The sequence below is a fragment of the Mirounga leonina genome, unplaced genomic scaffold (genome assembly GCF_011800145.1).
Source record: "Mirounga leonina isolate KUSES-001 unplaced genomic scaffold, KU_Mleo_1.0 Mir_168, whole genome shotgun sequence".
Classification (NCBI taxonomy): Eukaryota; Metazoa; Chordata; class Mammalia; order Carnivora; family Phocidae; genus Mirounga; species Mirounga leonina.
In genome coordinates, this window is record NW_023270426.1 from 40,237,552 (window position 1) to 40,259,469 (window position 21,918).

Below are 21,918 nucleotides of genomic sequence, written 5' to 3' on the forward strand. Positions count from 1 at the left end.
TGAGATTAAGGGAGGATGCCATTTATGACAATTAGAGTGAGAAATGTTCGAAAAGAAATAAAGGGGGAATGTAATAGAAAGCAACTGGGTGTTATTTTAGAGAAGATAGTCCTTTCTTTGTTGGTGACCTTAATGCTGATCTCTAGTTCTACAAATAACATCTGATAGTAATTTATCTTTTAATGTTATACAGTAGCACATGTGTACACATCTATCTCTATTTGTCCCTGGGATATCCATCTGTATGTATGTTTTAAAACCATATATTCATGTTGATGCCTCTGATTCCAACTCAACACCACAAGTTTCGTTGCAGCCTTCTCCCTTTCCTTATTTGCCCCTTTTTTTCTCCAAAGTAGAAGCTTCTCTCTTGTTATCCATAGTATTTTTTTTTGTTTAGTCCTGGTATACACATAACTGTTGCAGAATTGCTAATCCATACCCCTGTGAACAAGCAAACACACTAGCTAGAGTACAATATTCGTGTGCCATTCTTTTTGTCTCTAGCTTTTGTTAGCCAAACTAACTTAGGTTAGTTCTTTTTTTCCCATTCCTCCTTCCCAGTGTGGTTGTGTTCATTTGGTACTATTTGTATTCCATTACCTATTCCCCCTACTTCCTGGCTGATTTTTATTTATTTAATTTGGGTGTGCATGTATGAAACATGAACATGGTTCTAAGCTACAGAGCTCTATAGAAAGATTGACACCAAGAAGTGTTGCTCCCCGTCAACCCTGCTTCCTTGTTCCTGCTCCCCTATTTTCACTCATACCCAGTCACACCCTGTAGGTAACCAGTCTCATTTGGATTTTTTTTTAATCTCTTTTTTTCAAGGCTGATCTTCAGACAAGTTCTCAGCGTTTAAATCTTTCAGCCTCCAATGCTGCAGTGGCTGAACTTAAACCTGATTGTTGTATTGATGATGTCATACACCATGAAGTAAAGGAAATTGGAACACACATGTAAGGATTAATTTTACTAGTTCTCAAAGGCTTTTACTTATGTATGCCTTTATTTGAAATTTTTGCTTTATGTACATTTAGCATCAAGCCTAAGAATCTACTTAGGAAGGAATTTAATGTTACAAGCTTACGTGCTTACCACAAACGACTTTAAACAAAATGTTTGTTTTATAGGGGAAAATATGTTAATTTATTTTCCTTTATTTCTGTTTTCGTGTTTGCATCAACAGACAATCTTATACAAAAAATAAAAAGCCACACAGATGTTTAAAACCCAGGTACCACTCTGACTGAAAGTACATTTATTATTTTTTGAAATGTTAGGAACTGACATTATAGTGTTTATTTTTAAATTACAACTTTTCAGTTCTGTACAACTTTTCAGTTCTGTATTTAACTATGTATATACACTTTACCCTGAGAATTCAGAAATACAGAACCAAAGTAAGACAAGCTATGAGAAAAAAATCTCAAATTATGTATTCCTGGCCTATGTATATATTTCAGTGTGAATCTCTATTTTTCTTTGTCTGAGAGGCAAATATGAAAATTTCAGCCTTCATCTGCCTTACCATCCCCACATACAATCAATTTACAAAGTCCTGTTAGTTCTTACTAACTGTATGTCATTCTCCCCCCGTTCTTCATCTCCACCTATGTCACCATTTTTGCCTCTCTTCCGTGACTTAAAGAAGTATATAACATTAGCTGTTAATCAGTTCATTGTGGTGACATCTCTTTTGTAGGCACTTCTTGGTATATATTCTGTGGTTGGTATAAGCTTTGGAGTCAAAATTTAAAGAGTTCAAATTTCACCTCCATCATTTATTAATTACGTGGTCTTGGATAAGTCACTTAACTCTTCAGTGATCTACCACCACCCTTAGAAAATTCTTTGTATTGGCTTTACAAAGTTCTCTAGAACCTAATCCTTACCAGCCGCTTTAGTTCTTACCTTTTCTCACTCTTCCCTCCTTTATACTGAGTCGTATGGGAAGTCTCTTTCTTTTGCACTCCTCTATGACTTGAGATAAATTCTTCCCTTCCTAAGGAATGCCTCTGTTCTTTTTCTAGCTTACTTCCACTTCTTCATATCTCAGATTCACCATGACTTCTCGAAGAGGCTTTCCTGACCTCCAAGACTAAATTAAATACCCCTTTTAATGTATTCTATAACATCCACAGCTTGTCATTTTTTCGGTCTTCTACTTAAAATTAATTACTTAGTGCCTGTCATTTCCATTAGAGTATGAGTTCCATGAAGTCGGCTGTATCCCCACGATCTACCAGAGAATAGTGGTCAGTATTTGTTGAAATAGAGTTTATTGAAATTTATTAAATTTTTTGTTATATTTATTATAATGACTAAATTTTATTAAAAATTTGTTAAGTTTATTGAAGTTTATTAAATGTGTAAAAACCTCCTCTCAGAGAAAATGAGTCTCTTTTGGAATTAAATAGCAAATAATGACATGGAACTCAAATCTAAATCTGGCTTCAAAAAACCCATACCCTGCTATACTGCTTCCTGCTGTGAGCACTTGAGAGCAGTTACTGTGTTTTTGATCAACTCTGTATCCCTAGTACCTGGCTTATGTACACTTAACTTATAAAGGAGAAATTGAAGTTCCTGTAATGTCACCACAGAGTGTAACCACTATTAAAATGTTAATATACGATTTTTTAGTTTTTTTATGTGCGTTTATATAACAGATTTGTATAATTTAAATAATATTTTTCAAAATTCTGATCAGATCAAGATGGTTTTATCTTTTTCAGTGCACTGTGAACATTTTCCCACTTGAATCAGTGTTCTTTGAAAACATTATTTTTAAGATAGTTTTATATTGTATTCTTGGACCATATACTTTAATTTGTTTACACCAATGTTGGACTTTAGATTATTTCTAGTCTCCTGCTGTTATAAATAACACAGTGATGAGCACCTTAGTATTTCCTGTGGTAGATTGCTTGTAGTGGGTTTACCATAGGGGCATATAAGCATTTTTAAGACTCTTACTTAAGGCTTGTTTTCTAAATCTCTTATAACCACTAGAGTGTAGAGTCACTTTCTCTAAGCCCTCACCAATCATGGTAACACCTGTAAAGAATTTTTTCAAATCTTAAGAGGTAGAAAAATTGTATCTCGTTATTTTATTTCTTTGACTTCTTGTGAGGCTGAACATTTTCACATTTTTGTTAGCCATATTATGGTACTGTGATCTATCTATGTATCCTTTCCTCCTATTTTGAGCAAGACTCTAATGTTTTGCTTCTGAGATTCATTTTGTTAGAAGTATTTTATCCCATTTTGTCTGCTTTTTGTTTTAATGTGGTTTTGATTTATTCAATTTATAAATTTATAAGACTTTTCCTTTCCATTGCCCATTTATATTAAAGTCTTTCCCCATCCTAGGATTTTTTTGAATTTGTATTTTTTTCTTCTAATTTATATGAACACTTAATTTGTACATAACAACTATTTGATTATTCTGGGATTTGTTTTGGAATATATTTCACCATGGCATATTTAATTTTGCTAATTAGAGCTTTCTTGTTCATGGAATTACATTTTTATCTGCTAAAACTCTTTTTTTCCTACTCTAGGCTCATTTGGCTTCACTTTTACACCATTGGTATTAATATTTTCCAAATTTGTGAGTAGAATTGAGGTGTATTAGATTTATTATTAAACAAAATCAAAGATGATTCAAAGATATCTTTCCATTTCAGCTTGGTGTGTGCAGTGAGCTATACAACTCAGGGTGGAGAAAAAATGTATTTTAGAAAATTCTTCAAATTTCAGGTATTAAATGTGCCAATGTAAATAGTTTTTAGGTGCCTTTTTTTCCCCCTATGAAGTTATTCCTATTAACTGCAGTGAAAAGAGGCTCCAGATAAAGCAAGTAGCTTCATATGTTTGGATTTGTCATATTACTAGAAATCTGAAGTCAGACTAAATTAAGTAAAAGCAGAGAAATTATCATTGTCAGCGTAATATTTCACCTGCAGTTTTTTTTAAGTTTCTTTATTATTATTATTATTTTTTTGTAATCTCTGTACCCATCAAGGGGCTCGAACTCCCACCCCCAAGATCAAGAGTCGTACACTCTTCTGACTGAGCCAACCAGGCACCCCTCATTTACGGATTTTTATCCATAAAAAATTGTCCTGTTTTTATGCCTTGACAGAACTCACAAGAATAAACAAGAGGGATAAAATGAGTGTAAAGTCCAGATAAATTAAGTGTAAATCATATCAAATTTCTAAAGAAATATTTAAATGAGAGATAATTGACTTGGGCTGAGTGGACCAAGCTTCCTTCCAGTATTCCATGAGTCCAAAGTTGTAGGTAGAGTTCTGTATTTATACACAGTGTTAACTCCATGATTAAAATAGTTGAAAACCACTGGTTTAACATAGGCAAGTATATGCAAGAAGGGATGAGATGATCATATATAACTAAATTAGATCTAGATATTATGCTATATATATTTTTCATACCTGTTTTTAAGTGGAAGAAAAAGTACTATCAGTAGGAATGAATGAATGAATGAATAAATAAATAAATAAATAGATAAATAAATAAATAAAATGTACCCAGATTTATTTTGGGGCACCTGGCTGGCTCATTAGGTGGAGCATGTGACTCTTGATCTTGGGGTCTTGAGTTCAAGCCCCATGGTAGGCATAGAGATTACTTGAAGAAACAAAACTTTCTTAAAAAAAAGGAAAAAATTTTGCTATTGCTTTGCTGTATCATTAAGATTTTGCATGCCTTTTAAAAGAAAATAAAAGATTTGTCCGCTTATTTTAATAAACATTTTTGTGGAATACATATAGAAAAATACATAAAATACATGTATTGAGTTTAGCAAAATATTATGAAGTAAACACACATGTAACTCATGTGACTGTCACCCAATTAAGAAATGATGGTTGTCTTTTAGAAATTTATTTGGGATTGTTGTTTGGTTTTCTTGTTGTTGTTTTTGCAAAAATAATTGCATAGCTATTAAAAAAGCTTTTTACAATTAAAATTGGAAAATGCCTTTGACAGATTTAAGCCCTGTGATTAAAAATAAATGGTCAAATGATAATCTCCTCTGATTGATATGCTTTATTCAACTAGGTTCTCAAACCGTTGGATGTGAAAACCAAATTTTACAATGCAGAGGTAAGTGTTCGGCACTTAATAGGAATTCAGATTAAACAATAAGATCTTATTTGACTAAAATTCTGATGTATTACATTTCATTTCATGTTGAAGTAAATTGCTGAGAGGACTGTGAATTATTTGTGAAAAATGAGCCTAAAATTCAATCAGAAGAGGATAATTTCATTGTAGATCTTTTAATCTGCTGTTTTTAAATTACATAGAATCAGTATATCTTGAATTTTATTCTTGTTAATTGCATGATGCTTTCACCCCCTTTCATTAAATGATTGCCCTAAACTTCCATTTAATGATTATTATTGCTGTCTAAAAACATGAGCAATTTGTTAAATATTTACAGTGTGATTCTGATACCATAAAAATTGAAGTAGTCAATATAATCCTGCAAAAATGATTTAATATTCTTGGAAAATATTGATAAATAGAGCTCAGGAAATTAAATTCTTTGTCCTGGGAAATCAGTGTGTCAGGTGCAGTTTGGTTCTTAAGTTCATTGAATGGTTAGAAATACTTTTTGGGAGAAACAAGTTTGGCAGAAATAGAAATATGGTAACTTTTAGAATAGAAGTTTATCTTCTATTCGAACAAAAGAGATAAAATAGACTTTGCCATAGAAGGAAGGTTTTATTGTTCGGATTTCTTTTTTAAAATTCTACTTAAAAAAATATAAAATAAAAATTCTACTTTATCTTGGCTTCTAGAGTTCCACAAAAAGCAGATTTCCTAATGGGCCCCTTACTCCTGCAAAAATCTCATCTTTCATACCACAGTGATAAATTCAGAAATATTAAAATACAATATTTTAAAATAAAAATTCTGTCTTTATTACTCTAAACCAAATGATCAGAAATTTGTAGTACCATGTCAAATTTGGTATGTATTTTTACCATCAGCATCTGAGTTTTTATTCAATGTAGTTTGTACTACAACTGGGCATACCAGGAGGTGTCTAAGATAAGGAATCTGACCTGCAGTAGAGCAGGAAAAAAGAAAAAAGTGCAAAAAGTAATAAAACTACCTAGTATAGTATATATAGTGAATTTGAAGTACTATAGGAAGTCTGGGGCTGAGATTTTACAGTAGTCTTCAGAGAAGATGAGAAGGGGAACTGGAGCGGAGTCTGGAAATAATAGATGTTGGAAACATAAAAGTGTCAAAGCAGTGAAGGCATTCTAAACAGAATTACAAATGCACATGGAATATTGAGTACATAAGTGAAGAATATACATATTTCATGGGAGGATACAGTCTCATCAAGGGGATTACTAGATGTTTAGAGTTAACATTTCAGGGGGTAAGGGAGTTGCCATACTACATGTGTGTTCTGCCTTTTTTGTTTTACTGGACTACTTTTGATTAATTATAGTATAGCTATTCCGCTTATTGAATTTTAAGTGGTCTTAATTTATCATTTTGCTGGGAAAGAGTTCATCCATAGTATGAAGGAAGATAGGTAACTATTCTGCTAGAATATGTATGTTTGCAAATTAGAAGCCAATAGGGCTGTAGGAGGTCTTTTTCTTATAATTGACTCCTAGGAAGGCACATACTAAACTATTTTAGGTTTTCTTTGCTGCAAATGTGGTGGTACATTAAGATACTTGTCAAACAGTTTTATAACACTAATATTCAGAGTGATTTTTGCAGTTTTTTAAATTACTAATTCCATGAATAATATTATAAATGTGATATACTCCCCAAAAGGAAGGGGGAAAAACCCCACAATTCTACCACACCAAAAAAATAATGGACTTTTCATTAATTCATATTCTCTTTCAGATTTTACTCACTTATGTTTAATACTGGTTTTTTAATCATAGTAACAGTTTGCTGCTTTTTTCAGTTAACATTATAAACAGAATCTGGAATCTTTGCCAACAAACATCAGCTAAAAAAATTTGTGAAATTCTGAACCTTTGAAAATAGAGATTTCTTTAAAAACCAGGAGCAAACAAATAGTATTTTTAGGGTCTCTAGGATATTCAGTATTACCTATTAGGCAAACAAATACTGTTCAGCCTGTAGGACCAAGCAGATTCTATTGACCCCAACTAGAAAATTCAGGTAAATTATAGGAGTTCACAAACCACACTGATACCAGTAGGTGATGTTTATTACTCTGTACCATAGCTCTTACACATTGACTTTTATTAGCCCCACATTGATCTCAAACATGTTTTTTTACACTGTTCCTAATAATTCTAGTAATATGTGAATCACTGAAAGGAAAACAAGTTTTATGAGAAACTTTGTTGTAATCTTCTAAAATAGGAAAGAAGATTGGTGACATTAGCAACTAGGATTCAAACATTGGGTCACCTGCTGGGAACAGGGCTCCATACCAGGTACTAGAGAGAAATAAATATAAACTGGACATCTTCCCAATCCTCAGGGTACTTAGATCTAGTGGAGGAGACAAACATGAGAAAATTGCAATGTAAGCACCACCCCATAGATCATAAAGTATACTTAGACTCCGGGAACATCAGAGGTGAAAAAATATTTTTAGCAATGGGTTGGACAAAAGAGGTAACATTTGAGATGAGCCTTGATGAATAAGTAGTCTTAGAAGTATATATGAAAAAAAAAACAACCTATAAAATATATTAACAAGAAAAGAATAAACTCTCAGTTGTCTGATGTGGTCTAGCCCAGCATTTCCTGAAGAGTAATGCATGGAACTCTAATCACTGAAGATGCTCCTTGAAAAAATGCTTCCATTAGTAGATAAATTTAGGAGAAGCTGTACAGTACAGTGTATAACTACTCTGATTGTGGAGGAGAGTGTATAACCAACCATCCTAAGTAATCCATGAAGAATTACAGTGTAGGTAAAGAATTTCTAGAACTAGAAAGGCATGCGATATACCTTTCTCACCCAAATGTGTCCTTGAATATTTGCTCCTGTTTAAATTTTCACCTAGAATGTTCTCTGTTCATTTAACCATAGCAGTTTCACGTATTTAGAAAAATGATGTCGTATTTCTTTGTTACTTTCTGTTTACTTCTTTGTTTTACTAATGCTGTCTTGTTTAGAAAATTAAAAAAAAATGCAGAAATGCATTTTATTTTAAAGTTAGTTATTCTTTTTCTTTAACATTTAATTCTGATTTTTCTAATTTTTCTTTTTTATTTTTCCATTAGAGTGACCTCAGTTCTGTGGTAATTTGATTTTTTATTATAAATTTATATGCTTTTCTTACTTACCACTTTTTGACTCTGCCTAATTAATCTCTCTTTACAAAACATAGTGGAAAAACAAAGTTAGTTGTGAATACCACCTATTGTGACTTTAAAAGATGTATGTAATTTGTACTTTTTATATTATATTGATTATCTTCCTCTCTGGGGAAAAATTAAATTGAAGATTAAATTATCATATTGAAACAATTATGCTCTCATTTTTAGTGTTTTTCCTTTGGGTGTTTTTTAAAAGAGGCATGTTAACCTTGTTAAAAATAGCCTTGGGATTTTCAACATTTTCCTTTAAGATTCTTTACTATAATTCTTTGAGGTAAACTCTCTAGTTGAAATTTATCTTCAAGTGCACAGTGGTTTTAGTTTTATGTCTGGGTCAGGTAAAGTTGGCCCTTTGACATTAGTAAACGGAAGAACCTCAAATGTCCCCAAGTTGGCTAAAGTCATATTTTCAAATTTCTATTTAATATAAGCAGCATTTGCTTATCATATATGACTTACATAACAACAACATCAACTGCTGTAGCACAGAATTCTTAATTTTTCAGGTGTCAAATTACTTTGTACTAACTGTTCAAACTAACTTAATTTTCCATTATGCTGCTTGTTTTTCTTTCATTTTATCTAAGCTCTTCCTAAATTTAAGCAGAAAATTGCATTTTTAAATTTGAAATGTGGGCTTGTGGTTATATTTTTAAAAGCAATGGATTGATGGGATATATTTACTTTTTTTTTTTTTTTTTGAGAAAAAGTAACAGGATAATGCCTTTAAGTGGCACATTCTTTTAGAATGATAAATCGTTGTATTTCAGTTTTCATTTGAGCACATGTGCCAAGAACTAAAGAATCTGTTTTAGTTTAGATGATATAATACATTACACTATAACTTCATCATTACATTTTTGCAAATGATTTCCATTTTCCTGGATTTAATGTTTAAAATGTTTATTAGTGCCAGATTTCTTGGGTCATATTTTATTTTTTTTATTTCCGTATATATATTACTCTGAAACTTTTGAACAAAATAATTATTGAATATCCTTAGTGTGTCACTTTCTATATAGGTTTATTTCGAAAATGAACCAAGTTCTCTGTTACCCTTCAGTTATACACAAAAAAAGCCAAATCACATAAAAAGAAGGATGTTTAATATAAATAATCTAAATTTAATCCCTAAATTTTAGGAAATAAAAATTTTGTATAGAAGTACATAAATTACCCACTCATTAAAATATTGCTGAATAGCATTAGTTTTCAAATCTGTCTAAGGCTACAGAATACCTTGTTTGATTTAGGAGCTCTATGACTGTCAAGTATAATTCACATACATTTTTTTAGCCCTAAGTATACATTTTAAATGAACCAAGAAATCACTAATGACCACTAACAAATTGCTTTAATTAAAAAGTTAAATCCTTTAAGATTATAGAATAGACTGATTATTCACTGTACTAGTGGTCCCTATACTTCCTAAACTGAAATAATATGACCATTGAAAACTATATTATGATAGAATATATAATATATATTATATATAATAATGGAGACCTAATTATATTAACATATCACTGAAATGATAGGTACATAGGTATATTCATCTTACTAAATGGTATTTTAACATTTTAATGACTTACTAGAAGAATTAGGGTATCTGTGAATGAAATTCCAGTAAAATAACAATTTTTGGATGTTGATACAAAAAATATTACAGTTATCCCCCATCCATTGTTTGACAAGTTATCAGTTAACTAACACTTGACTTTGCCCCTGTTAATTACGTTAGGATGAAGATTTCTTTTCTTGCATTAATTATGGTAACTTTGATTTGCAGGCATGAACTAATCACAGTTGTGGTTAATATTTTTTCTTCATATAGATCAGGTATTTTTGTTGAGGTAAATATTTTAAATACCATTACACTTTGGTGGATATTTTTTTCATATCCTCAGACTGATGAAGTATTTCTCGAAGCCCAGATTCAGAATATTACAACCTCACCCATGTTTATGGAGAAAGTTTCATTGGAACCATCGATAATGTACAACGTAGCAGAATTAAACTCAGTCAGCCAAGCTGGAGAATGGTAAATATGAATTACAAAGTGTTTCTTTTTAAGTATATGAACTTTCCTAACACTTTTATTCTTGGATGGTTTGTAATTTGTATTTTAATTAATAGACTGTATTTTTCTTAGGGAAATTTTTTTTTTAAGATTTTATTTATTTGAGAGAAAGTGAGAGAGACATGATCACAAGCAGGGGGTGATGGGTAGAGGGAAAAGCAGACTCCCCAATGAGCAGGGACCCCCCCCAACCCACCCCCACCCTCTGCCATGCCACTGGATCCCAGAACACTGGGATCATGACCTGAGCCAAAGGCAAATTCTTAACTGACTGAGCCACCCAAGCGCCCTCTTAGGAAGTTTTATGTTCACAGAAAAATTGATCAAAAAACAGAGTTCCCACATGCCCTTCCCTCTACTCACAGTCCCCTTATTATTTACATCTTGTTTTAATGTGGCACATTTGTTAAGTTGATGAACCAGTATTGATAACTTTTATTCATTACAGTCCATAGTGTACATTCGGGGTTCACTCATGTCCTACATTTTGTGGATTTTGACAAATGCAATGACATGTAATCACCATTACTGTCTTACACAAAATAGTCCCAGTGCCCTAAAACTCAACTGTGCTTCACCCATTCATTCCTCCCTCCACAGAAAAGTACAAAGATCCTAGCCATTTGCATTTTATGTTTTGCTGTTGGAAGCACTGTCTTTTAATTTTTATAATTCAGTGAGGTAAATCTGAAACTGTTCATCCTTTCCTGCAAATGATAAAATTGAGGCATGGGAAGGAATGATGGAGGGGTTAGAAAGGATAAAGGTGAAGGGTGAGTTTTAAGAATATTCTGTCAGTGGGCGCCTGGGTGGCTCAGTTGGTTAAGCGACTGCTTTCGGCTCAGATCATGATCCTGGAGTCCCTGGATCAAGTCCTGCATCGGGCTCCCTGCTCGGCAAGGAGCCTGCTTCTCCCTCTGACCCTCCCCCCTCTCATGTGCTCTCTCTCTCATTCTCTCTGTCTCAAATAAATAAATAAAATCTTTAAAAAAAAAAAAAAGAATATTCGGTCAGCATTAAAAGGAGTGGGCATAGGAATAGATCTAGTTTTTTTACAAAAATGAAATACATATGTCTTTCTGTAGGTGATTTAAAAGAGGAAGAATAAATAAATATAAAGTTGACCTTAATATGGATAAGAAGGTAATAGCTGGAGAAAGTACCTGATTTCAGTCATCAAGAATGAAACATTTACTTTTTATCTTATTATGATGGTTAAATTCAGTAAAGTTTGTAGCCTTCCAAATCCCCCCTGAGGAAAACAGTAACTTTCTAGTCTTCCCCTGATCTTTTAGTTCATTAAAAAATGATCACTTCGTTTACAATGGTATGTTTCTTTTTCCAAACTATTTTCTTTGAATTATAGAGAAATGGGACAGAATACTTTAGGTTTTGATTTCTGTTGCATTTTTTTCAGGTAATTGATACATATCCAGTATTTTAGGTAATATATTGCATTCTATTATAAGGAACTTAAAGATTTTCCCTGTCACCTGAAAAATTTAAAGAAAAATAAATCCTCTCAGTTCAGGTCCTTTTTCATTTGTATTGAAACCACTGATCTCTTCTATTGAAGATATTTGGATGGTAAATCATTCAGTTCCTGTCCAAAGGAACAATCACAGCCATGGTTTTTCTTTTAAAAGACACTAGAGAATTTTCTCCATCTCTCTCTCCACCCCTCTCAGTGTAACTACGTTTGGGTCAAGAGCGTATTTGCAGCCCATGGATACACGCCAGTATTTGTACTGCCTAAAACCCAAGAAGGAATTTGCAGAAAAAGCAGGCATCATTAAAGGAGTAACAGTAATTGGAAAATTGGATATAGTGTGGAAAACAAATCTAGGTGAAAGGGGAAGATTACAGACCAGCCAACTTCAGCGAATGGTGAGTCTAGAATAAACGTTGGAAGGGGTTTTGGTGTTTGGGGGTCAGATAGTTAGAACAGCTTAAATTTTCCTAGGTGCATCACTAAAAATCAGCGCTGTAAAAGGCATTAATATTATCCATAAATAAGAGATAAAAGACTAATAATTTTACTGGTCTCTAGGTAGAAACTTGGTATTGAGATGAATGAAAAATGTTCAAATGTTAATTTATCCATAATACATGGATTGTTACTCTACCAAATAGAAATTAAATTACTGCTCACCAATTTTTCCCTCCTGTGGTATCTCATGCTCACTGTTCATCTGACTTCCACTACGTTAAAGGTTTTTTTTGCAATGTCCTGAAACTCTTGGACTTACTACATTCACCAACTCAGTTCATACTTTTTTAAAGACTTTGAGAATCTGAGTCATCTGAAATTCAGAAAGTGAGTCCTGTTAAAGTTATCTTATAAGCATTACTTGAATATTTTACCTAATTTCTGCTCTTGAAGTAGGGATGGCTACAGTCCTTTCTCTTGTGCTAGTGAGAGTATGCTACAGAATGTTCCCTTTATACTGAATATTAAATATTGTGATATATTCTTTAAAAATTACTCTTCTTTTACTATTTCAGGTAATAAGTGGGGGCGGAAAAAAGATTATCACTGAGCCTATTTTAAAATATAGCCATTAGCTATCATCTTGCCATGGATATTCCAAGCTTTGATGTTTCTATGGTCTTTTGTGGATGGACATGTTTGTTTGTTTGTTTTCCTGGATCTTTTCACAGCAATCTTACTCTATCTGTTTAGGCAATAACCTTATGTTTTTAGAGTTACATGTATGTATAAGCTATAGGATCTTTCGAAAGCATCCCTTTAAGATCAGACCTATTGAAGTTTCTTTACTATTTTACCTATTGATCCTTGCTGAACATGGAATAATCATCGCAAACACAGTCAGGGTCCATAGTGTTGTTCCACAGGCAATAGCAGCAAAATAAGTTAGAACAGAGAACAATAGAATGACTGGGAAGTATTTTCTCCAAACATCAGCTTGGAGACGTACCAGCTGTTGAGGAGTGAATGTGCTACTGGGGTACCTTTATTAAAGTGGAAAGGTTTTATAATAGATGTATGTTAACTCTGTTGCTTTTTCTCTTAGGCTCCAGGTTATGGAGATGTTAGATTGTCTTTGGAGGCAATCCCAGATACCGTAAACCTAGAAGAACCTTTTCATATTACCTGTAAAATAACAAACTGCAGGTAATGGCAGTGTTTGTGGATGGGTGTCCTTTCCTCCTAGCCTACATCAAAGAGAATTAATGCCTTTTGAGTATGCTGTCTTAAGTTTCCTCTTGACGTAAGCCTTCTCTTATGTTGGTGTTAAATACTGTAAAGTCCTTCATCTGGTAGCTGTATACATTGCATTTTTTGAGGTCCTACTTTATTGGGCATTTTCTGTATTTTATTTCATTCATGCATCGTTCCCTGTGAGGTAGGTACTAGCTATTCGCATTTTATGCAAGAGAAAAACCAACTCAGAGGTGAAGTGACTTACTCAAGCTGAGAGAGCTAGAAAAGATGGGGCCAGAATTTGAAACCAGGTCTAATTGACTTCAGAGTCCATGCTCTTTTCATTGTTTACACTTCCTCACTCTTCAGATTACTAAAGCATGAATGAGGCACATTTTTATGGAATAATACATTATAGATTTAATGTAATAAGATAGATTTTTCTGAATTACACTTATACCTGAACTGTATCTTTAGCATTAAGAAAGTAAAAATTGGTTATGAACTTAATACAAGGGCTTGATCAATCATAGATAAAATAGGGCCTTGATAATAGAGTATAATCTAGCTGTTGGGATGCAAAGAGCACAGGGCTTTGAAGCCAGAAAAACCGAGAATTAAATTCCAGTCCTGTCACTTGTAGTGAAACTCGTATTATTACTTGTTGGGGCATTTTGAAATTATTGCAGTGATGAATCCCATCCCACATAATCTGAATATATAATCTTTTAAAATTCCATTTCCACTCCAACTTTATGATATAGGAAATATTTAGCCTTCAGAATTACAAAAATACCTTCCTCCCTCTGAAGCTAGCGACCCTCCCATGCAGTTAACCATTCCTTTCTCTGTCCTAGCAAATTTTTATATAGTTTTTTAGTGACATTCATATATTGCTATATAGTCCCTCCCTTACTAGATTATGCATTATTCAATAAAAGGGATCATGTCTTACCTGCCATTGGAAAAGCATTGCCTGCCACATCATGGAAGTTCACTAAACAGCAACATGCACAGGGTCAAGACCCTGTGTGTATAGGTGTGCTTTTGGATTTTTTGTTTGCTTACATTTTTTGAGGTGTAGCAAATCAATTAATGGCCAAAATAAGGAGCCAATTAGGAGGAAAAAGAGTTAAAACAATTGAAAGTTGCCAGAAATGGTGGTAGAGCAGAGGCCTATAATTTACTTTGAGCCTTGGTTATTTAAAAAAAAAAAAAAAATGTGTATGCCGTCATTGAAAGTTTTTTTTAACATGTTTAAGCTAAACTGGTGATATCACTTATAAGCAGAAGCAGTCTTATCATGTGACCAGTGAACAAACCTGAATAATATTTACTTAGAAATCTTGTCATTTTCTGTGTTATCTGCATGGTAAAGGAACATAGGTTAAATAGCAGAAAGAATCAGTTTATCTTTTTCTTTTCTGTAGAGTACCTAACAGAAATAGAAAACATAACGAGATTAGACACAGGTGTCTGGAAGTCTCCCAGAGAAATGGCAGAGCTGTTAACAGATCAGCACCAGGGAGCCAGGATTCAATAATAGAACCAGAAGGCTTATATCCAGTCAGGCAGATCAATCTCAGTGCCACTTTAAACCCTAGAAGATGCCATCTCCTTTTATTTTCCTGATTCTGTCTTCAGTGAAATAAAAATGATAATTACAGCTTTTTATTTCTGATTCTGCTTTTTATTCTCATGGATACCCTGAAAACAAATTCACTGGCACTAGGGAAGAAACACCAAGTACCGCTTTGTGAAAGGAACAAGATTTATTCCTGTCTTTCTGATTCCTCCAGCAGTGAAAGGACTATGGATCTGGTTTTGGAAATGTGCAATACCAATTCTCTCCACTGGTGTGGCATTTCAGGAAGACAGCTTGGAAAGCTGCATCCCAGTTCCTCTCTCTGCCTTGCCCTTACTCTGCTGTCTTCAGTACAGGGACTGCAGGTGCGCACTCTGTTCAGTCATTTCGGTATCTGGGGACTATTAACCCATGGGCATTGACTCTTTCCACATTTTCTCTGGTAATTACCAATGAATGAAAATTCATGCCTCTGTCTTTCTCTCAATAGAGTGTCTCCGGCTTAAGACTAACAGACACGTTCTTAAAGAGAACATATGAATATGATGACATCGCACAGGTCTGTGTGGTATCTTCGGCCATTAAAGTGGAGAGCTGAAGATTTCCAGTGTTATGCTTTTCATTGAATTTCACAGAACTCTCTGTATTTTTGTCACCTTTGTGAAATGATCAAGTCTACAACAAAAATAAGTACCTGTTATTTAAATTTCTTTCCTGCCAAAGTTAAAATATTAAATATTTGTTTTGAAAAGAACCATCTACGGATTTTATCTTGTGAGTTATATTCTGAGTGGACATTTGTACATTTTCTACACTCAGCCTATTCCATTTTTAGATAACCATTGGACTTTGTTCTCCAAAAGCTCTGTATTTGAGGCTGTTTGTCCCTAGCAAGTATCTGGAACGGGGAGTTAGCAAACATTTTATGTAAAGGGCCAGATACAAAATATTTGTCTTCGCAGGAAATGTGGTTTCTGTTGAAAATACTCAACTCTGCTGTTGTAGTGGGTCAGCAGCCAGGAGGCAAAAAGAGCAGGCAGTGTTTACAGAAACAGGCAACTGGCCAGATTTGGCCTGTAGGCCGTCGTTTGCTGACCTTGGTCCAAAAGATACAGTTGTTTAAAACTTTCGATTCTTACAATACTTTATTTAAAATTTTCCAATTAACCCCAGTTTTTTCCCTAACTCCTCAGTCAGCAGAAAAAGCTTAAGACAATGAGAGTAGGATATTGCTAACACAGTATGAGTTCTCCTCAATTTTCAGTTATTCTGTTTGTATGTACCTATGTTTGTGGTTACATATTAACACACATGTCTAAATTTCAGTTACTAACAGCGGATCAGAATTGGTTTAATTTCTTGGATTGTTGATTACTCTGTTAACTTTTAACTAAGAATCCTGATAATTTTCTAATTCTAAGCCAAAAAGTCCTGGGTTTTTTTTCACATTGAAAAATAAGCCCCTTATTTTCATAAGGCATGTTTAAAGGATTTCCACCTCTGCTATTTGATTTTGAACTCTACATCATGTATTAATACTATAAAACTGTCTCTGTATGTAATCACAGTGATTTACTTATTCCAGGAACAAAAGAGTAAGAAAGTTAAGATTGTAAACAAGTTTGCAACATGAATACATAAGTTTCGATATTTTGTAAGGAAACCAAAAGCTTACGCTGTTAAATAAAAACTTATTTTGGTAAGTTGAAATTCAAGGATGTAAATATAATTGCTTAAATGTTAGAGTGCATTAAGTTGAAATTCAAGGATGTAAATATAATTGCTTAAATGTTAGAGTGCATTAAGTCAAATACAAAAATTGGTTTTTCTTAAATGCATAATTATTTATTGCCATGACAAATTATTTGGTCCAGAGTAAAGCTATATTCAGAATGAGATTTGCCCCTTAAGTTGCACTAATAATGAAATACCTGTGCAAAATAAAGTGGAAGCAGTATAAAGCTGAAGTCTGTGTTTCTTCCAGAATGAGTAAGGATGATTAAATGATAAGACTATATATCCACTGCACTGTGTATTTCGATTGTTTTTTTAAGCATCTTCTCATGCCTGAACCTTCTGTTTCATTGTTCCAAATTTTAAAAGTAACATATAATGGTCACTTGGAATCTGCTATATAATTTGATTTAATTACAAAGTCTCTTTTATGATACACATTGTCCATTCTTTAAATAAAGGTTAGATAATGTCATCTTAGGATCTGTTTAAACCATATTATAAAAATTAGATAAACAGTTTGTCACATTAAATGAAAATGTCATTTGCATAAAAAGGACTTTTTAAGTTTTCCATAGCATCATGACAGCCACAGCTATTACAGTGAAGTGCGGTTAACAGAAGCCAATCATTCCTAAGTAGAATATATATAAAGATTGACTTTCATGTCCTCTTGCATCCCTTATAATTTTAAGAGTAGCTAGCACAATCAAACTGCACAAAACTTCCTTGAAATAATTTGCAGTGATTCCAAAGTGATGAAGGTATACCTAGATTGAATTTGTTATAGGTGGTATATCAACCAAGAAACAAACTAGAAAGTTGAAATGGAAGGAATATACCAGCTCTTTATGTAAAAAGAATGGCTTACCTCAACTATAGATACTAGCAAATCAAGACATTGTTTTAAAGTGTTTTTTCTTATAATGTGTTATAACAATTTTGGTATCAGTAAATCGCTAAATAAAATGAGTTGGAAAGTGTTTCCTCTTCTTCTGTTTTCTGAAAGAGATAGTGTGGAATTGATAGTATTTCTCCTGTCAATGTTTGGTAGAATTTACCATTGAAATCATCTGGGCCCGTAGCTTGCTCTTCTGGAGGATACCTGTTTCTTCACTGAGCTTTGGTAATTTTTATCTTACAGGGAATTAATGTTTCATGTAAGTTGTGCAGTATATGGACCTAGAGTTGGTCATTGTATTTTCTGATTATCCCTGTAAAGTCCAGAAGGCTGTGGTGATATCCCCTTTCACTTCTGGCACTGTTGATTTGTATTTTCTTTTTTTTCCTAGTCAGTCACCTAGAGGCTTACCAATTTTATTGATATAAAAGCATTTTAATGCACTCAAGATAGTTTTGATAGAAACTTTTTCTTACCACTGGATAAGAGTAGCTATTTTTTTTTTTTTTTTAATTAAGCAAGCCCTATGTCCAGCGTGGAGCCTGAACTCATGAACTCATGACCCTGAGATCAAGAGTCACATGCTCTACCTACTGAGCCAGTCAGGTGCCCCAAGAGTAGCTAATTTTTAATTGTGGATCACCTTTCACTTTTTTTTTTTCCAGAACAGCCCTACCTTTCATGTGAATAGTCAGTACTTCATTCTGTATAACAAACACTTGAACACTAGAACTTGAATTTAACTTTATAAAAAATTAAGTTGGCTTAGATGGAATATAGGAGATTTCATTCAGAGGGCCTAAAATTTTAAGTCCTGTTCTTCTCTGGCCAGAACTATAGATTTATATGGGTCTTCCTTATAGTGTGAACATAGGCAGTCATGCATTTGCTGGTCTGAGGAGAAGTCTCTAACTTAACCATTCCTCTAAATTAGAGTCCTTGGACCTACATCCGAACCACCTGGTATGCTATTTAAAATGGTGATTCCTAGGCCTTACTACAGGACACATTAAAATTGCATTTTTAATGAATTCTTACAATGAAATTACAGAACCACTGTTCTAATCTCACAAGGGAAAGAAAGGAAAAGTTGGTTTTTAAACTTACAGATACCAGGTCTTCTGAGGACAATAGTTATAGTAAAGCCCTCATCATCATGAGTATTACTAACTTAATTTTGTATTACTTTTTCAGTTGTCTCTCACAACACTTGTGAAATTGTGTGTTCACCCAACTTTACCAATTCCATAATTAACAAAAGAAATTCCAGTTAGAATGGTCTTTCCATCATTGTAGTTAAAGCCATGCCATTAATACTTAATGCCACATTTCTTCATTAACTACTATGAATTCTGATTTCAGTGAAATATTTTAAGTCCCCTGTTATGTTTACATTGCATCAAATTAGGATTAAGCATAAAAGCAACATGCCAAGCCAAATTACAGCAAAGGTCTACATGAACAAGCAATGTTAGTGATAGAAGCTTTTCTTAATCCATCAAATAATTAGTGAGTTTTTAAAAAATCAGTATTTATATGCACATAATTAAATGCCACTTAGAAAATCCTTAACTTGAGGGTCAAACCACTGGCTTATTTAAATGTAAATATATTTGAGAGTTTCCATGGTAAGGGCACCACTGGAGAAATTGTGTACATTAAACGGAATAGTTATACAAAGGACCTAAAGAACCATTAAGGATTTCTAAATGTATTTTATTATGTTCTTAGAGTAATTGGCCATGCTAATGTTATCAAGACCAAACTGCAGGCAAGATGAGTTAAGAACTATGCAGAAAACCTGAACAGCCTACCTTCACTCTCTGTACATTCACAGCATCTATTTTCCTTTTCAAAAAACAACCCCTGCGCCAAATGCTGCTTTCCACCAGCTCTCAGTATTCCCTGTTACCCATCAGAACAAGCAGCATTAAAGACAGTACTGGCCCTGTGATCTATATTCAGTCCTGAGAGCACTTTCCAAATGAAATCTAGACAACAAATTTCTTCTCTCCAGACACGCTGTTCAGTGGCCAGGATATTTCTCCTAAACCAGCATGAGAAACCTTTCCTCTTCATCATTTCCATCTTTCAAAGAAGTTTGCATACGGGAATCTGGAGCTGGAGAGCTCACCAATAAACAGCCTTACTGTTCAATAAATGAACTCTGCTATTAGGTCTAACATACAAATACGATGATGAGGATTTGAAAATGGAACCCTGTCCAGTACTACACTGGCACTCCACAGGGCTACTGATCATTTGTTTGCAAAGGAGTCACGTTATGTTCAAGTCTTTATGCTAAACCTATCGTCTAGACAGACTGATTCTTTAGGTGTCTTTGTTTTGGCCACTATCTACAGCAAACACGTAAGAGCCATAATCATTTGTGCTCTGGGCCAGGGTCCCTGGTCAAGTCACGAATGTTCTTCAGTACTGCTGCTGAATGATCTGCTCCGGATGTGATTTCTAAGTTGCTCTATAAGTTCAGGATTCTGTTGCTGTATCTGCTGAGCAAACTGCTGTCCCCTGTAGTGAAGAGGCAAAGTGGTATGAATTAGGGAACTTGTAGTCATATCATACCCATGCAAAGAGAACTGCAGAGGATGTGGGTATTACTCAAAGGGAACTTTTTCTATAAAAACAGATCTTAGATCTGTTTATAGAAACCTGAATTTAGTATCTTCCAGTTACAAATAACCTCTATATAGCATTATTACAGTGCAGTGTTCTTCATAAGAAACAAAACAACCATGGTAAAAAGTGACTTCCTGAAATCAGGGTGAAATCCACCCCCACTAGGGCTTAACCACAAATAAAGGGCTGAACAGTACATGCTTTCGTTGTAGGTGCTCAAATACAATGCAAGGAATTTTTCTTGTCATCAGGTATGATAGGTGCCACACCCATTCTCGTCACCTATATGTCACCTGACATAACTGATTTTTACAAAGGCAAAGAATCTTAATACAAATTCCTCCATGTGTATTCTTCAACTGCAAGTGTTACATATCACTACAATCATGCCACGTAAAGATCACTCTAAAAATGGCAATCTTGTAAGTGGGGTTACGTGGTTGCGATCACAAAAAGCAAATGGTCCTTGTGTCTTCATATAAAATTTCCAGTGGCAACATGACACACAGATTCAAAAATCAGTTCAAAATGCAGAGTATCTTAAGCAACTTGGGTAGAAGTGAAGGTAGTGTGCTCAAATAATGAGAAGATCAAGGAGTTCCTTTGGTGATGACATGTACTGAAAAAGTGCAAATAAAATAGTTTCCTAAGTTGTTGGGACATTAATATATGGAATACATGATTTTTAAATATGAGTCTACCTAAATTAATACATACTTTAAGCATATATTTGACTTTCATCTATATCCTTGAGTAGCTATTCAAATCTGCCAAAAAACTTTTTCATGGGTACAGATCTTCTGAATTCCTGCCCTTCAATCTGAAAATTCCATGTTAATAAATTTCTTTAGACTGAGTAACTAATGAGGCCACTGATACTAACAGTCAAAAAATTTTTAAAAGAAAGCCCCCTGGTCCCTTCACTTCAGAGACAAGCTGTAAAACATAAACTTTTTTACTATTTCTATCTTAAGTAACACTTACGCTTGGATGAGGCTAGACAGGTCAGTTAGTCCTCCAACTCCAGCAGCAGGTCCCCCAATAGCATTTGTCATCATTCCTGACATTCTAGAATAGGCAAGAAATACATCACTGAGATGGGTATATATTCTTAACAAGTAGGACACCGGCTAAGGAGAAGTCAGTTAAATATACCCGCGCTGTGTAGAAGGCCAAATGTGAATGGCTCTAAGTTCTAATTGGCTGGAATTCATCTACCGTGTACCACTTATCATGTGGAGCCGATGTGCTCAAATTAGGAGCCTGGCAGATGGGAGGGGAAAATATACTTACAGCTGCTGAACTTGAGGATTCTGCATTAAACTTGCTGCCTGGAATTTAAAAATGGCATCTCCCATTAAAGGCAGTCAATATTTAAGAGTCTTTAATAAAGATTAAAAAAAAAACAAAACCACGAATGAAAGCTAAACCACACA

General features: G+C 33.9%; 2 protein-coding genes across 9 annotated transcripts in view; one reads left to right on the forward strand and one right to left on the reverse strand.

Moving 5' to 3' along the window:
* Positions 1-17,171, forward strand: part of TRAPPC13 (trafficking protein particle complex 13) — a 38,328-nt gene extending 21,157 nt beyond the window's left edge. For 3 of the 7 annotated variants that reach the window (XM_035014533.1, XM_035014535.1, XM_035014534.1), the window contains 9 exons: positions 835-962; positions 3,696-3,768; positions 5,095-5,139; positions 8,284-8,301; positions 10,287-10,420; positions 12,148-12,346; positions 13,495-13,595; positions 15,425-15,575; positions 15,701-17,171. In XM_035014533.1, the coding sequence (XP_034870424.1) occupies positions 835-962; positions 3,696-3,768; positions 5,095-5,139; positions 8,284-8,301; positions 10,287-10,420; positions 12,148-12,346; positions 13,495-13,595; positions 15,425-15,575; positions 15,701-15,808 (957 nt within the window). In that variant the 3' untranslated portion in view covers positions 15,809-17,171. Of the gene's footprint in view, positions 1-834; positions 963-1,516; positions 2,262-3,695; positions 3,769-5,094; positions 5,140-8,283; positions 8,302-10,286; positions 10,421-12,147; positions 12,347-13,494; positions 13,596-15,424; positions 15,576-15,700 lie in introns of those variants that run through there. The other 4 variants (XM_035014530.1, XM_035014532.1, XM_035014531.1 and 1 more) reach the window with 3 other exon arrangements.
* The window catches only part of SGTB (small glutamine rich tetratricopeptide repeat containing beta), a 44,136-nt gene continuing 39,251 nt past the window's right edge, over positions 17,034-21,918 (reverse strand). For both annotated transcript variants that reach the window (XM_035014538.1, XM_035014537.1), the window contains 3 exons: positions 21,776-21,813; positions 21,467-21,550; positions 17,034-20,374 (listed from right to left, as the gene is read on the reverse strand). In XM_035014538.1, the coding sequence (XP_034870429.1) occupies positions 20,263-20,374; positions 21,467-21,550; positions 21,776-21,813 (234 nt within the window). In that variant the 3' untranslated portion in view covers positions 17,034-20,262. The remainder of the gene's footprint in view (positions 20,375-21,466; positions 21,551-21,775; positions 21,814-21,918) is intronic.